The sequence below is a fragment of the Megalops cyprinoides genome, chromosome 5 (genome assembly GCF_013368585.1).
Source record: "Megalops cyprinoides isolate fMegCyp1 chromosome 5, fMegCyp1.pri, whole genome shotgun sequence".
Lineage (NCBI taxonomy): Eukaryota > Metazoa > Chordata > Actinopteri > Elopiformes > Megalopidae > Megalops > Megalops cyprinoides.
In genome coordinates this window covers 5,898,730-5,914,528 of record NC_050587.1, presented here as the reverse complement: position 1 = coordinate 5,914,528, position 15,799 = coordinate 5,898,730, and the positions used below count along the sequence as shown (strand labels likewise).

General features: G+C 41.4%; 1 protein-coding gene across 1 annotated transcript; it reads right to left on the bottom strand.

Moving 5' to 3' along the window:
- Window positions 1–3,926: 3,926 nt before the first annotated feature.
- LOC118778195 (neuropeptide FF receptor 2-like) lies at window positions 3,927–11,699 on the bottom strand. Its single transcript, XM_036529603.1, has 5 exons — window positions 11,664–11,699; window positions 10,270–10,510; window positions 7,718–7,817; window positions 6,585–7,398; window positions 3,927–3,944 (listed from the first exon to the last, which is right to left on the bottom strand). Exons 1-5 carry the CDS (start codon window positions 11,682–11,684, stop codon window positions 3,927–3,929), a joined length of 1,194 nt encoding a protein of 397 aa, XP_036385496.1. The 5' UTR covers window positions 11,685–11,699.
- Between the last annotated feature and the right edge of the window lie 4,100 nt (window positions 11,700–15,799).

The following is a 15,799-nucleotide window of genomic DNA, read 5'->3' as shown; positions in this document are numbered from 1 at the left end:
TCACAAGGGCTGGTCCACAGAGACCTACGCGGTACTGGACGATGGTTCTGAGCGGACAATCCTCCTCCCAGCCGCAGCCAAACAGCTCCACCTGCAAGGCAAAACTGAGGATCTGGCCCTCCGCACCATTCGGCATGAGGCCAATATCCTCCACGGGGCGGCCGTGTCATTCCAGATCTCCCCTGCATCCGGACCAAAGAGGACCTACTGGATACGGAATGCCTTCACCGCTGACCACCTGGCCTTGTCAGAGCATTCCTATCCAGTGGCAAAGCTGCAGAAGAGGTATGCACACCTCAGAGGCCTCCCGCTACAGTTCCTCAACCAGGTGCGCCCACTCCTGCTGATCGGGGCGGATTACACCCACCTGATCACCCCCATCGAGCCAGTGCGTCTGGGCCCACCAGGGGGCCCAGCAGCAATCAAGACCCGGTTGGGCTGGACACTCCAAGGGCCAGCACAGCGGCTTCAGCGCCGCACCTCTCCCCCCAAATGTCTGCTGACCTCAGTCAGCAAACCCAGAGAGGACACCACCCGCAGCAAGCCCCGGTTGGGGTTAGCTGAACCCAGCCAACGGGGCCAGCATGCTGCATTCCCCCACCAAAGAGCAAATAAGGGACCCGCGAGACCAAGTGGAGCAGAAGTGGAGGATGCTGCAAAGCGGCAGGAACCCAGCTTCTGTGGGCTAGTGGCAGAGAACACAAGCCCCTCCCTCTTAGAAGGCAGCCCAGTCAGTGGCTCCCAAGAGCTACCGGAAGGGACTGCACCGTCCCTTTACGGGGCGGCTGATCAGGCCAGTGAGCCCTCAGCCACCAAGCACCCAAAGGCAGAGGCCCAGCCCCTCAAGAGAGCTCAACGAGGCAGCTTTCCGGAAGAGCCCACTGGTTTGGAAGCAGGCAAGCCAGTGCCCTTCAGCAGCCACCTGACAACCCTGTCGCCCAGTTCGGGTGGCCCCAGCTCGGTACGTAAGTCCTGGACTCTGCGAGGAAGGGGGTCCAGCCGACGGCACCAACACAGCAGTGTGAAACGGAAGCGACGGCGAGCTAAGCCTGTGGTCCCGAAGGAGACGGACCTCCCCCCTGCTCGCCTGCAAACCTCCAACTCCACCAACATGGCCTACCCCCCACCGTGTGAGAGGCCGTGTTGTCGCCGGTGGAGCTGGCAGAGACGGATAGGTTTGCACTGCAAAAGTACAGGTCGAGGACCAGACCTACACCCGCCCTGCCAGACCTAACAACACAACCGGACGCCCTTAACGTGTATGATGTGGCCCTTTGTAATGAGCAAATTTCCACAAGAAATTTGGGGGCGGCTGTAGAAAAGGGCCACATGTTTCTGTCTCTGTCTTTGTCTTTGTCTTTGTTTGCGCACCACCCCCACCTCTCACAGGCACTTGTTTACGACTCAGTTGAAACCTGGCCAAACCGGTCCTGCTGCTCCCCTTATCAGCAGGCCCCCCACCGGTAACTTGAGTCACAGGCGCACCCCCAAGGACGGCCCCCAGGTCACCATTTGCCCTCGGACCTGCCCGTATCCTTTGGCCACCAATCAGGGCCTCAATAGGGCCGGGGATACGGGACAAGATAAAGGTGGTAGTGACCTCCCCCACCTCAGTACCACAACAATATCTGGGAGGTGAAGAACTGGGGAGACCAAGCCTTTGGGGACAAAACCTTGTGCTGTTGTTGTGTGCGTCTGTGCCAAAGTAAGTAGTATGCCTAACCTCAACTGGTTGTAGTATAATTGCCTGTAGAGAGAGAGGGGTGTGCATGTTAATTAAGATAGTGTGTCCTTAATGTATAAATGTTCTCATAGCCATTCCTGCAGTTTAAGTCTGTATGCCTCAATGCCTGTATGTATATTCTACATTCAATGGACCCAACAGTACTTATCATTCTCCCTGCTTACTCTTTGCAGGGAACCACACACACCCATACACCACAAACCCTTGTACCCATCCATTCAAAATCCCCAATAAACACCTGAACCCGGAACCTGACTCCTGTGTCCTGACCGACACCCCACTGTGATAGCAAACAAGCCTGAACCTAGTACGGGTGAAACTGCCCCCTCAGTTTCAGACTGAATGGCAATATAAGTTCACTTATATGTGCATACATACAGTATATGCCTCTGAGTACAGGTATACACAAGATGAACTGAGTGAGATGGTAAAAGAGGGGCTGATAAGAATCAGCAAGGTGCAAGGTTGACACATCAGCAAGATGAGGTAATGCAAAAACACAGTGCTAGACAGCCTTGTATGCCAGGATTTAAGCTGGGAGAGAAGTCTTTCTACTGCTCCATTCAATTGAAGGACAATAAAAGCTATCTGCTACACTTTCCATGGGGAGAAGCTTGTTGTTACAGAGAAGGCAAATCCCTCATTTGCTTTCTGTTTGTTTCCTGCTGGTTGAAATACCACAGCTCAACACCACGTCACTTTACTGGAATGTAAGTACTGAGGCTGTCTGCATGACATTGCTGAAATACATTATTTCACCATGGTATTAGAGATTGAAAGGAACGAAAAAAAAAGGTCTCAATCAATGTCATCACAAAAGGTGAAGACGTTTCACAATGACACAGGAAATGGGATGGGGGGCAGTTCAAAACACCTCCCAAAATAGCATTAGGCAGTCTGACTTGGGAATAAACTGATTGTTCTTTCCTTTCACATGGTAGAATTACCACAGGCTGCAAGTCAACACCCACTAATACTGTGACTTTCATCTCTCTTCAGCTGCCGCTGAAATCTTCCACAAAAACAGAATACTAACCCTGCAATGTATGTAATGAAATATACCCGAGATAACCAAAAAGCGTACCATATCCAATTGTTTGAGTTTCACTGGAGTCAGTCTTCAAGCATTTATTTTTCCAACATTGCTGTAGGCTTCAATGTCAACAGTCCATTTAATCGTTTGCTTGTTAATGTACTCCAAAAATGTAACTCATGATTATGATCGAGTATGTCTCGTGATTTGAGTGGTTGGTTTAGCTGGTTGCATGGTTGGTTTTGAAAGCTCACTGGCCTATGTTGGTGAGCAGGGTTTCGTGGGCATATATTCTAAACCTGGCATGTGCTCTAAAATTCTGTATGCATATGTATTGATGACATTCAAGCTTGGTGTGTTTTTTCACATGAATATTATTATCATTTTAATATTTGGTTTGTTATAAAAATTAATGTACAAGCATAAACAGCACAATTATGTCACGTTCATAATGATGCATAATTATTCAGAGAAGCATAGACATACTCAGAAATGCCAGACTAGACTATTCACAGCACAAACTGGATAGACATCTCATTTGAAACAGACACTGCATCTTCCAATACAGTCACTCTATAATAGCATTCAGCTTCACACCATCTGTGTGACTAGAAATGGTATTATGCTGATGCCTCCGTCCAAGCCATTGTCGCATAATAATTTGGTGCGATCTGTTGTCCAAATGCACATGAAGTGCAATATGACACGCTGTAGTTCTACAAATGAGTAGGCCCTGAACTACGGTGCAGAGAACATTGGGAATCAAAAATTGATTGCAAAAAGAAACTTTGCATTGAATCTCCATTAACCCAATTCACTATCCATAATAACATTGACAAGGGAATCCACAGAAAAATATGCTGATTTTGACTCAAGCAGCTATTCATAGAAATCATAAATATCCCTTACAAGTAGTACTGCTATTTGATTGGTTTTGTTGTTGTCATTGCTGTTGCTGTTTTGAATAACATTCACACATCAAAATATAGGCATCAAAACATATGTATGTAGAAGAAGAGATATTATCTTGTATTCCCAGTCGCTCTTTCAGTGTCTTTCAGAGTTTGAGGAGGCACTCTAAGCTGTTTGTCTTTCACCACACACCTAAAGGACAGGATGTATTTTCTTAACTTTCATCCTCTTCTCTTCTCACAGGTCGTAAACAACCTGCAAAAAGGCAGATGGAAAAAACACATTACTTACCCCTGAACCGAATAAAAAAAATATTAAAAGCTAAATCTGTAGTACATTGGAAAGAAAAATAACTCTTCATCCAGTCATGGAGAGGTTATGATTGAGAATCAGTGCAGCGCAGGGGTGAAACCAACTGAAACTTCTTATCGCACAGACGTGAATGTGTTCTTACATCATTGGTTTACTTCATTCTTTCCATTTAGTCTTTTTTTTTTGTTGTTGTGGGAAATGCTGATGTTTGAAATTGAAAATCCATTTCAAGGGTTACCTCTGCATGAAAGAAATATTTCAGCTGCTGCCAAATTATACTTGTGTGGGTAAAATTTTAAAAAACTCTGGTGTTTATTATTTTGCATAAGCAGTTTACAAGTTTACAAGCATTGTTCCATGAAAACATTTTCTTTTAAGCAAACGGATGAAATGACTAAAACAGTGTTCAGAACAAGGAGGAAAGCTATCAGCAAGCATTGAGGGATACTGGTACAAGGAGAGCCTGTACCATTGGGACACAGCCCCAATGTCTCAATGTCTACAGTTCCCACCATAGAGGTAGTAATTTTTTACTCTGACCCCGGACAACATAAAAAGGTGTATTGTTATCCCAAAATCAGCAGCAGTACTCTGTGAAGGCTGTCACCTGCTCATTTATGTCTGTTCTGTGTCAGATTTAAGTCTCTGGTGATAAACATTTTGCTTACTTTTGAAAGTGTTTCCGACACCTTAGAAACAGCCAGAACAATCAGCTTTTGAAAGCACTAACCTTCATCAGTGTTCTGTGACTAAACTGCCCTTTTTTACCATAAAACTGCACACAGTTGTCTTCCTTCTACTTGGCAGTTGGCATTTAGCTCAGAATCTGATAAACAGTGCAGGAGTTTTTTTAGGTTTGAGGCCATAATTACTCGCTCCAACAATTTCAAGTCAAGTAAAACTGGTGTTCTGATGTGAATCTGAATTCGTTGTGACAAATGTGCAACAGCAGTTAGTTACAGGGTATGAGTGTGTCTGTTTCTCTTTAGCCATATCCCAGCGCTTAAAATGATTCTTCATGCCATTTTCGCTACCTAATGCAGCCTCAAGCCACAGGCTAACATTCAGATGCACATTTGCTTGCATGAAATGATAAACACCTGCTTTCAGACTGTCAGGGCTCCCATGGCTGTCTGATGCTGTAAGATGGATTCTCCTCACCAATAGCTAATATCAGCATTCCCTAATGTGTTGATCCAGTCTAAGCCCCTGCATGTTATGCTGGTTTTCTTTTGCTGCATTTTACTTAGTATTTTATTGTTTGTTTTAATCCATGCTGTTAATTGTTCTACTTTAATCTTTTATTGGGGGGAGGGGGCGTGGTTGGGGTGAAGATTAAAACTCACCAAAATTGAAATTCGACAGCAAGCAAGCATGTCTACAGATATTCACAGTGCTGTTATGTTTGGAAACAAGAGACAATAATGAGGGGGCCGAACTGGAAAAAAGCAGGTGGTTTGAACCAGCAAGGCCAAAGCTGAGGACTAATTATAATATAGCAGGAAGTTACAGTACGCAGTATTCCTGAATGGGTATTATTTGCACTAAACTATTTTTGATAACTAATTCCATCATCATTTTAGGAGACATTTAGTATTGTACCTTTAGATAAATATCATAAGACTTTCCTCATGTATTAACACTTGAAAAGCATTTCAGAAAAGCAATCTAATGCTTGTTTTTTTTTATCCCATATGTGAATGTGAAGAGATGGTACCTAAACACAGAACCATAACCAAGCAAAATACAGTGCCAGAAATATTTTCAGTGATACTTATCCAACTATCCTCATCCTCCAAAAATATGGAATATACCCCAGAGCCATTGCATATTTACACTGAATACATCATTTTATTGCCATTTACACCACATACAACACAGTTGAAATCATTGTAAAATACAGTTAACAATGTATTCATTAAAGATATTTTACTAATGCATCAGAAAGGCATTGGAATACTAATAAACTCAATACTTTGAACATTATTGAAACACGGCACTGTAAATTAATTCAATTAAGCTGATTATATTGTGTATGTCAATCAAAAAATGATTTCAATCATGTCAGGATATTTGGCACTACAATATGAATCAATATTTTTAAATCTAGGGCATTTTATGCAACTGATTTGCTACTGTTCAATTAAAAATGTTTTGATGATAAAAGTAATTTGCGTTTATATCATTATATTATATAGGTTACTTATATCATTATAATAAATTAAAATGCTCTTCACTTTTAGTGTCAAATTATAGAGATAAATAATTTAATATGTAAACCACTCCTCAGTTTTGAACCCACAACCCCTCCATTAAAAAATTCTAGCCCTCACTGGTAAAATGAAAAAGAAGTGCAAATTAGGCCACGAATAGACTCTGGACAGTTGCAAATTTTAAAACCAAGGAATTTTATGCCAACATGATTTGTCAAGTCGACTTAATCAACTCCTCCTAGTCTACTTGAGAATAACGTCTCTAAGACCCTCATCTACAGTAACCTGCCACTTGACAGACCTCTGTGGTACCACAGTGAAATTAAACCTTTCAGAGTGCACCCATCTCCAGACCATTGCCTCTGGATACCTTTTCAAGGTCCTCCATTATTAAGTCTTGCTCATTCAAGTTGCTGTTCCGTGTGGACTGGTTGTTCTCCAGGCTGTTAATGTTTAGGGGCGATGGCCCTTTGGAGTGCTGCAGGTTGGCGGGAAGAACAGCGTTCCCCTGGACCCTGTGCGAGTACGTCTTTCTGCGCTGCGCGTCCGCCGAGCACAGCTGGAACTTAAAGGCTGCCTGGAAGCCTCTGCGGAAGTTCTCGTTGAAGAAGCCATAGATGATGGGATTGACGCTGCTGTTGAAGAAGGCCAGCCAGTGGGCAAAAGGGTAGATGTAAATGTTAATGACTCTGTACTGGTGCTCAGTGAGGCTGGCATAGTCACTGAGCATCATCAGGGTCCACAGCGGCAACCAGGAGACGATGAAAAGCAATGCAACAATGAGCAGCATCTTTATGACCCGTTTTTTCTTCTTGGACACAGTCTGGCGAGTCTCCTGACTGCGCTTCTCCCCTGTGGGCATCGCTGTTTTGAACAGGGTGATGCCGATCCGGGCGTACATGATCACGATCAGGGTGAGAGGGGCAAGGTAGATGTTGGCAAACAGGACAGTAGTGTAGATCTTTCGCATCTCTTGGTTTGGCCAGTTTTCCCGGCACCAGTAGAAAGGGTTTGTTTCATTGCCCTCACCAAGGAGTATCCGCACATTCTGCTCCTTGGTGACTTGCAGCATGACGCCAGACGGACACATGATCGAAATGGCCAGGACCCAGATGATGACAATGATCAGCGTAGATGTCGATAATGTCAGCTTTTGCTTGAAAGGGTAAACGATGCATCGAAACCTAAACAAGGAAAAAAATGGTTGTTATACACTGGTCCATCAAAGAGTCATATTAGGTGCAGATGTATGAGCTTATTCTCTAGGGTATTCTCCTCCCTCTAACTACTTTGCATCAAGCAACTGAGGATAAAGCATAGAAGACCAACCTGGTCACATAGGCAACTGTGAATCAGCACTGTTCATTCAAAAATGGGCAATTAAATTACTGTAAAATCAAAAGTCCTTGATTTCAGGAGGTTTCTTATTGGAACATCATCTCTAAATTTGAATGTTCAATCAACTTTAAAACATTAATATATAGTTATCCGACAGAATCTCACCTGTCAACAGCGATTGCAACCAGAGTGAAGACAGATGCGGAGACTGAGATTCCTTGGACCATCCCGCTCATTTTGCACACCAAACTTCCGAATGGCCATCCTGCCAAAAAGAGGAGGCCATTGGGAGGGCCATGGTGAGAAAAAAAAGACAGGAGTTAGTGCTTTCATCCAAATCCCTGTTTCACAGCACATGTTGACAGAATGTTGAGAGAATTAGACATTTCAATACAGTTTTCAGTAAATTACTCATGGCTTTTGTAGACCTGTAACATGTTATAGGACTGTGGCTTGTTTTTAAACTCTTTAAACTCTAGTGGTATTATCCAGTGCTCGAAGTGGGCCGGTACTCACCAGTACACAGTACTGGCACTTCTACATTTTACTCTTTGTCTTGCATACGCGCACTTCTCACTTCTCACTCGTTTCTGCCCTTTCCATATCAGATTCTGGGTGATTCATAATGACCCTATATAAACTGTATTACCCAGGGGGCACTACTTGATGCTCACCTGTTCCCATTCTCTCAACAAGTCTTACATTAATGCTAGTCTAAGTAACGTAACGTTAATGCTAAGCAAAGGCGGCTGGTGAGCTGGAAACAGGGGAAGCTGAAACATTACCTTTAAATCTATCATTACTTTCAACCTGTTCCCCTTTATCCTCTTTGATTAACAATGAAACAAATAATTCACAGAATAATTGACACCAATCGTGTAAATAGAGTGTGAATGATTATTCCCGCGAAACAGCGCAGATGTAATGTCTGAAATTTGTGTGCTATTGCAAAAGCTAAATCTGTGTTATTTCAACTACACTCCATCCAGTCCCTTGGGCTCTTGGCTCCTAATAATCACCACAAATGAATCCAAAAAGAGCATCTCAGTGTAGGTTTTGAAAGAAAAATGTAAAGAGAAACAGGGTAAAATTAGCCTGAGCTGTGTAGCCGCACACCTCAATGGAAACTTGCCATTTGGGTTTGAAAGCAGACCTTTTCCTTTCTGTCTACTCTGCATTCTTTTCATTTCTTCTGCTGGTTTAGGATATATGCAAGGTTACATACATCATTATGTGTGGTGTAGGTACTGTCTTTGCTGTCTTCATTTCTGTTAGAAATCATTCACAGTATGGATTCTAGAAAACATCCACTAATTGTTCAATACTGTACATAAAATATCATGTCAGTGAGTGAATGAAAGCTGTTAACTGATATTATTCAATGTTTAATCAGTGAAACTTACTAATGACATTTCTCTAGGAGCAGAATAAAATAAATGGATTTTCACGGTTCCAGACCAAACTTTATTTTAAAGTTTACTTTGCTTATTGAATTAAAATAATATTTTATTTTAGTGCCAAGAATTTGAGAACAAAATAGTTTACCACTGACGCACAGCCAATATTAATGAAGTATCCCACCAAGCACTTCGTTGTCTGCAGTCTACCAGCAAGCAGCAGCCTCTCTGCCCAAAGCCCTCTGGGTCTCCTGGCAACCTTCCACGAGCAACATACCTTCTAACAGGTAGCAAAAAAAGCTCACCTGTGTCAATGTACTGTATCATACTGTACCACATTACAGGTCTTTTGCATTTTTGGTAACTGCTTTATCTTTAATTATGTTTGAGGCAGTTAAACCTGGCAGTTGCCTGCATTACAGTCTGTATTCAGCTCCACAGCATGTATTTTAACAGTCTGAAGCCATGGAATGTGTAATCTAAAGAGCTCTTTCCCTCTTATATCGTAAAGCGGGAACATTAACAACTCACTACTGTTCTGCTACTAAACATTAATAACAGATCTCTTTCAATAACTGTAATTTAGGTACAGATCTCTCTCTCTAGCATAGTTGTCACAGCCAGCTAGCTCGAGGGGTATGTATCACCTGACCTATCTGTTCAGAAAAAACAATAGATAAAAAGAGTCAAAACAAAAAATACAAATAACACTGCATGGTTATTTCAATTCAACCACTGTTACTGCCGTAGGCACACCATGACCAAAAACAGCACACGCTAGTGGTTGCCTGCAGTGTCTCAGGAGTAATTAAAATTAGCCGTGTTTTTGAAACCAGGTGGACATTCAGTAAAGATGACAACATATCGGACTTGTTTGGATTTTAGATTTACATATACTTACACACAGGTAACTGTGTAAGTGAGATCCAAATCCCATTAATCTGAATTTATTGATGTAATAGCTGAATTTAGCAATAATGTCCTTATTTGAAGGGGGACTGGGTCAGTGACTCAATGAGTCAGTGAACCAGATCTTTGTACTGAACTGAGTGAACTGATGTAGTTCAGTAAAAAAGTACAAATTCTCATAGCTAACGGCACAGTGTATAGCAGCACCCTAGATATTTATAAACAAATGGGCAAGCTGAATCAGGATTTGTGGACAGGATGCACTTAATAATTCTTCAGATCAAAACATGACCCACACGAATCACTGAAGAAGGAAAACATGAACTTGAGCTTACAATGACAGACTTTATAGGCCCCATATTGCATGTTGAAACTGCACTTGCACACTGAAATTCAAACAGTTGTTCTTACCTGTAATTATATTATCCACAAGAGTTGTAGGCATGCAGAATATTCCCACGAGAAGATCGCTGATGGCCAGGTTCAGTATGAACACGTTGGTGACGGTGCGCATGTTCTTGCTCCGTAGCACAATGAAACAGACGACCCCGTTGCCAACCATGCACACCAGGAAAATGAGCAAGTAGGAGATGATGAAGATGGCGGCCACAGTGGGCTCATGCAGGTAAAACACCACGTAAGTGATATTGTGCTGAGGGTAGGCCTGTTCCTGGGAAGCATTCTGGAAATTCCAGCTCTGGCTGTCCACCGATGTGCAGTTTGGATTGAGCCTTTGCTTCATTTTAGACCTAGAAATAAAGAACAAACACTATTTCTCTAATATGTTGTTATCCTTACAAGAACAAAAGAAATACGGGTATATTTTAATTTGTTAACATATTTTGCACATATTCCTAAATTAGAATTATTTAGATGTTCTGGACCCAAATCACTGCTGTCCCATGTGATATGGTTTTAAACCTGTGCCCTGCCCAACATGCGCTTTCTTTTATATCTGATGGACAGGCTAAGGAGACCAGTTAAATCAGACCCTGCTCAAAGGTGGATGACACCGGAATCATAAAGACAAAATCCAGCTTCCAGTGGAACTGAAGCATGAATCAATCCCCAGGCCTAATTTGATGTAATGGGATGGATAGAGAGCCCAGTGATTTTGGCTGAGGAGCAAAACTCCAGTTTATGGTTTATTCTATCTTTTGGCCAAAGACGTGGAAAGTCACATAATTAATCTGCTGCAATCCTAGTCATAATGAAAATAATCTGTGTGCTGTGGCTACAGGGTAGTTCAATTTAGTGTCTATGGACCGTGGGACATTGCCCTCAACTCACAAGCAAAAGTGCTGAAACAGTAGTGATGTTTTGTGATCCATTAACTCGCTAGCCAGTGGCCCAGACCACAAATTAAGTGTTTTGCAACACTTTTCTCCTGATGTGTCAGTTCTCTCACTATGCTTGCAAGTTCTACAAGTATTTTTAACATTGTCTGTTTGCACATTTATAAAATCCTTGCAATTTGATCCGATATGACAACTAGATAGGAAGTGTGGACAGAATTACCCATCTGTGAATACAGCCATCTTATTTTATCAGAAAATTCCACAATTAGCTAGCTAGCAAATATAGATGGTATCTATTATATAATAATGCATTGTATTTTAAAGGTGACATGTTTAAAAGGAGCAGCATGCTGATTAAATGGTGCATTTAACAGTAACATTTCCTAGTTAGTTAACTAGACGACATTGAATACATTTTATATGCCCATGCACACTGCAGGTCATAACAAGACCGATGTATAAATACTGCTACAAAGGAATAACTGCCTGCCAGATAGGGCAAGGAACCGTCAGAGAGCTGACAATCATCCCAGAAGAGTCAGAAAGAATGTCGGACCACAATGTCCAGGTGCTTAAACCAGTTCCTGTGTCGGATGCTACACAGGAACCTTCAAAAAGGCTATTATGGTCTATTGCTTCCACTGTGTTAATTATCTACCAGATAACTAATGCAAGAGAAACCCTTCAAGAAAGTAGACTGTCATGCATTCACTTTTGTATTTTTTATATATAAAAAATTTATATTGATTTTTTATTTTACCATTTTATGCAGATATATTTAACAGTGTATTTTATTTCCAGAACTGTGTTAATGTCTCTGAAAGTCCTGCTTTCATAGTTACTTTCAGTTACTTGTGGCCGAATTCCACAAAGGTGTCACAATGGAACACCATGAGAACTCCATGTATTGGCCACCAGACTTTTGGTAGGGAGGCCTGGATGTCTAAGATCTAAATCAGTTCTTTCAGATTTTCCCTCATGTTTGCACCTCCAGATTTTACCTCCTGACTTTGTACCCAATCTGACTGCTGTTTCCTGAGATGTCCACATAAATTGTCTGAATACCAAAATCCATGCGTTCATACAAGCAGACGAAGCACTGAGCACTCTGCAATCTGAATCAGTCCCTTAGAATATACAAACCTGCACACATGCCAAGAGGTTGACACGAGTGTGACTACTGTGTATCATTTTCCCTCTGGATGTCGCACGACATATAGAACTGTTTGTAATCACACTGCATAATTGCAGTGCACATCTCCCTTGGATTTAAATAAAGAATTGTGCAGAAACAATGGAAAGGCTTTGTGTTCCTGTCAGTGCAAACACAATGGAAGTGCAAATGCTTTCTGGAAGGTTTTGTATCCACTGAGGAGGAAGACCCTGACAGACCCCAACAATGAACCTAATTGCACTCCTTGTCATGTAATATCTACATGCAGCTCCGATAGGTGGTAATCCTGCTTTGTCTGATTTCACCAAAATGACAATGAGCCCTCTGTGGTACAGCTGCCATTGCATTTTAATACTCCTCTGCCACAGCTTTGACAACACTTACATGCTTCAGATGCAATTCTTTCTGGAATAACAGTGGTTGTATGAAATGTTTTGATGTGTGCAACATACTCTCCAGAAATACAAGTGTCATTTTTAATTTTTATCCAAAAGGAGTCAATTCCCCGAAAAAGATAAAGCTTCTTAAAGAAATGAGTTTAAATCAAATAAGTTCTGTTTGTCTAATTTGCCATTGCAAAATGTCTTTTTTTTAATGTTTCAGCATATTTTTTCTCAAAGGTCTAACCATTGGTCTTACACTCTGTTGCAGTTTAATGTTCCTACACTGCTAAATCAACATTGTACAGATGACCAAAGGACAAAGCTACAAATCATTGCCCTCTACACTACTCAATTACCTGACTGCTCACCAAAACACCACATCACACAGCAAAACATAGTGCCTGACCTTTTCACATTTACAGTGTTTCAGGCAGTGTGTGTATTCATGATTTCACTTGGTTTAATGGCTGAGACACTGAATAGGCTACAGTATAAACACAGTACTTCCCACCCCTGATCACACCCAACATGGCGTTGCAACGCTGCACAGTATGTTCCCAGAAAAAACTTGAGACTCTGAAATTTTAAATGGTGTCACATATATTTGTATATCAAAGTTACCAAAAAGTTAGACCACGACAACTACCATACAATGAGTGATTTAATCATTAGAAATACATGCAACATTTCCAACGTGTTTGTCATTGATTTATTATTCAGGTACAAAGGTTAAAAGGTGTCTTAACATCAGGCAATAATACTACCCTATCCTTCAGCCTAATAACCCTTCAAAGGGATATTAAAAATAGATAGGATGAACTGCTGGAACAAGATTATACAGTCACGTATATTTCCAGTAGGACGTACTGACCTCTCAGGTTTAATTATCATGGGATTTCCCAATCTTAATTCAGTTTTTTTCATGCATTTAATCTGACACGTTCTTCCCTCACTTCAAAAGCACATCCGGCAGAATGATATTTGGTCTCATCTCCCTGATCCCCGTGTTCTGCTATACCAAATCAATGTGAAGTGCTGAGGCATCTCCACATCTCCGGGCAGCGATCTTAAAGCAAGCACTGCTGCCATCTGCTGTCCAACGGAGTATAATCCGATAGGCGCCTATTAAAATCATACAAATGTACTGCATGCAACCAGATGTCACTGAATGCTATTTCTGGTGGTGGATCAAGAAATAGTTAACGTTTTCAAAATGAGCTAAATGAAATGAACTTCACTGGGCAATAGAGCTGTCCCCTTGTTCGAGAGTTACAGTAAGACCGATACACAGTTGGGTTCAAGCAGTGCACAACACAAAAGCCGAAGTGTCATTGCAATAAGATAATGTTCCCAACACCTTAACTAAAAATCTACAGTACATTAAAACAATATCGCGGACTTCCCACTGACAAATCAGAGCGGTCTCGGCTGTTTTCAATGGACATTTATGTATCCTTGAAATGTAATAGACTCTCGTGGTAAGTATCCACGGTGTTTCGTTTCAGCTATGAACTCTCAAATTGTCTGTAATAATCGTAATGTAAACTTTTACCTAATCAAATTCACTTGTTAATCATTAGCTTCTTTAACATCAAGTTGGTCTGCTTAGAAGTTTACACGATTAACAAACTGTCACTTGGCTTCTATAAATTGATTGGAAGACAGCACTTTATTCATTTGATTAATACTGTCCATAGAAGACTACTAGAATACTATCTTACCTTTAGTGAGAACAGACACGCACTCCACACAGTTTCCAACAAGAAGCACGGGAAACCCAAATGAAAAGTGCGAAAAAGATCAGTTATCAGAGTAAATGTATTCGCGGTAACCCGTAGGCTGCAAAATGCGGCTCGGACACATAAGCCCCACTGCGTTATTTTTCATACTACCTGCGATGCAAATGCCGCTTTGGATGTGACAGTTGAGCTTTACTACAAGTAAAACTAACAAGTGAAACGCAACCAGGAGAGGGAAAGAACGGATTGGTTTGAAGTGGTGATGCATAGCCCACCGTCACTACTGTTTAGGGATGGACTAAGACAGTACAAGCGGTGGCCAAGTCATCTTCCCTATAAGGATACTAGTGAGTCGCTCTGTTCTGGGGAGAGGTCCGGTCGGTCTGCTCTCCAGAGCTTTGATATTCACGCACAGAAGACATTGTGGATGCCTGACACTGTCACTTGAAATACATTATTAAAATCTTTGATAAGTGATTTCAAATGGCTTTTTAGTTAGTAAATTATTTCTGCTATTTTCAAAATCCAATGACGACGTCGCTTTGGATAAAAGCGTCTGCTAAATAAACAAGTGTAAATGTAGATTAGATTAGACCTGGATCATCGAGTTCTTTTTATGTACGGATGTACAAACACGTGAAGTAGCCAGGTCTGGGGTGCGATGCGACGAGGTACGAAAAGAATAAAAATAAGCTATCATTCTTTTTCCGTGTTTCCAAAGTTTTTGCAAGTACTACATAAAATTCATTACAAAAACACAGCGCGCATTATTTGGGTCATTCAAATCGTGTACACGTTAGAGTATTAAAAAGCGAAGACATCGGAAATCTAACAAGTTTAGGATGAACTTTAGATATCATGTAGTTGAAAGACACTTAAAAGGGGGAACGATCGTCGTTAATAAAAGGAATAATTACACTGTTTCATATGTTGGAACAAAGCGTAAAGTCATCTTGGATAAGATATGGCCAAAAGTACCTCGGGAATAACAAGAAATCTGACACAACCTCTTCTCCATGTGAGAAGCTAGAAGCGTTGTCAGGTAACAACATTGTTTTGTTTGCTAGAGGGCTGTGTCATGTTGTACCACATTGCACCAGTTTAAGTTTCAGCTGAAATGTAATATTATTTAGAAGTGATAAGATATACAAAAGGAAAGAGCAGTGTGCTATGAGGCAGTAACCACACAGTGAGGCTGGTTAATGGACCTTTTCATGAAATTCTTGGGAGGAACATTTGTGTGGGACACACAGATAACATGCAGAAGAACTTCAGATGAAAAGCTTGATAATCTTTGTTCCTAATATGCTGTGACTTTCAAAGGAATAAAAGACTAAAAATCTGACA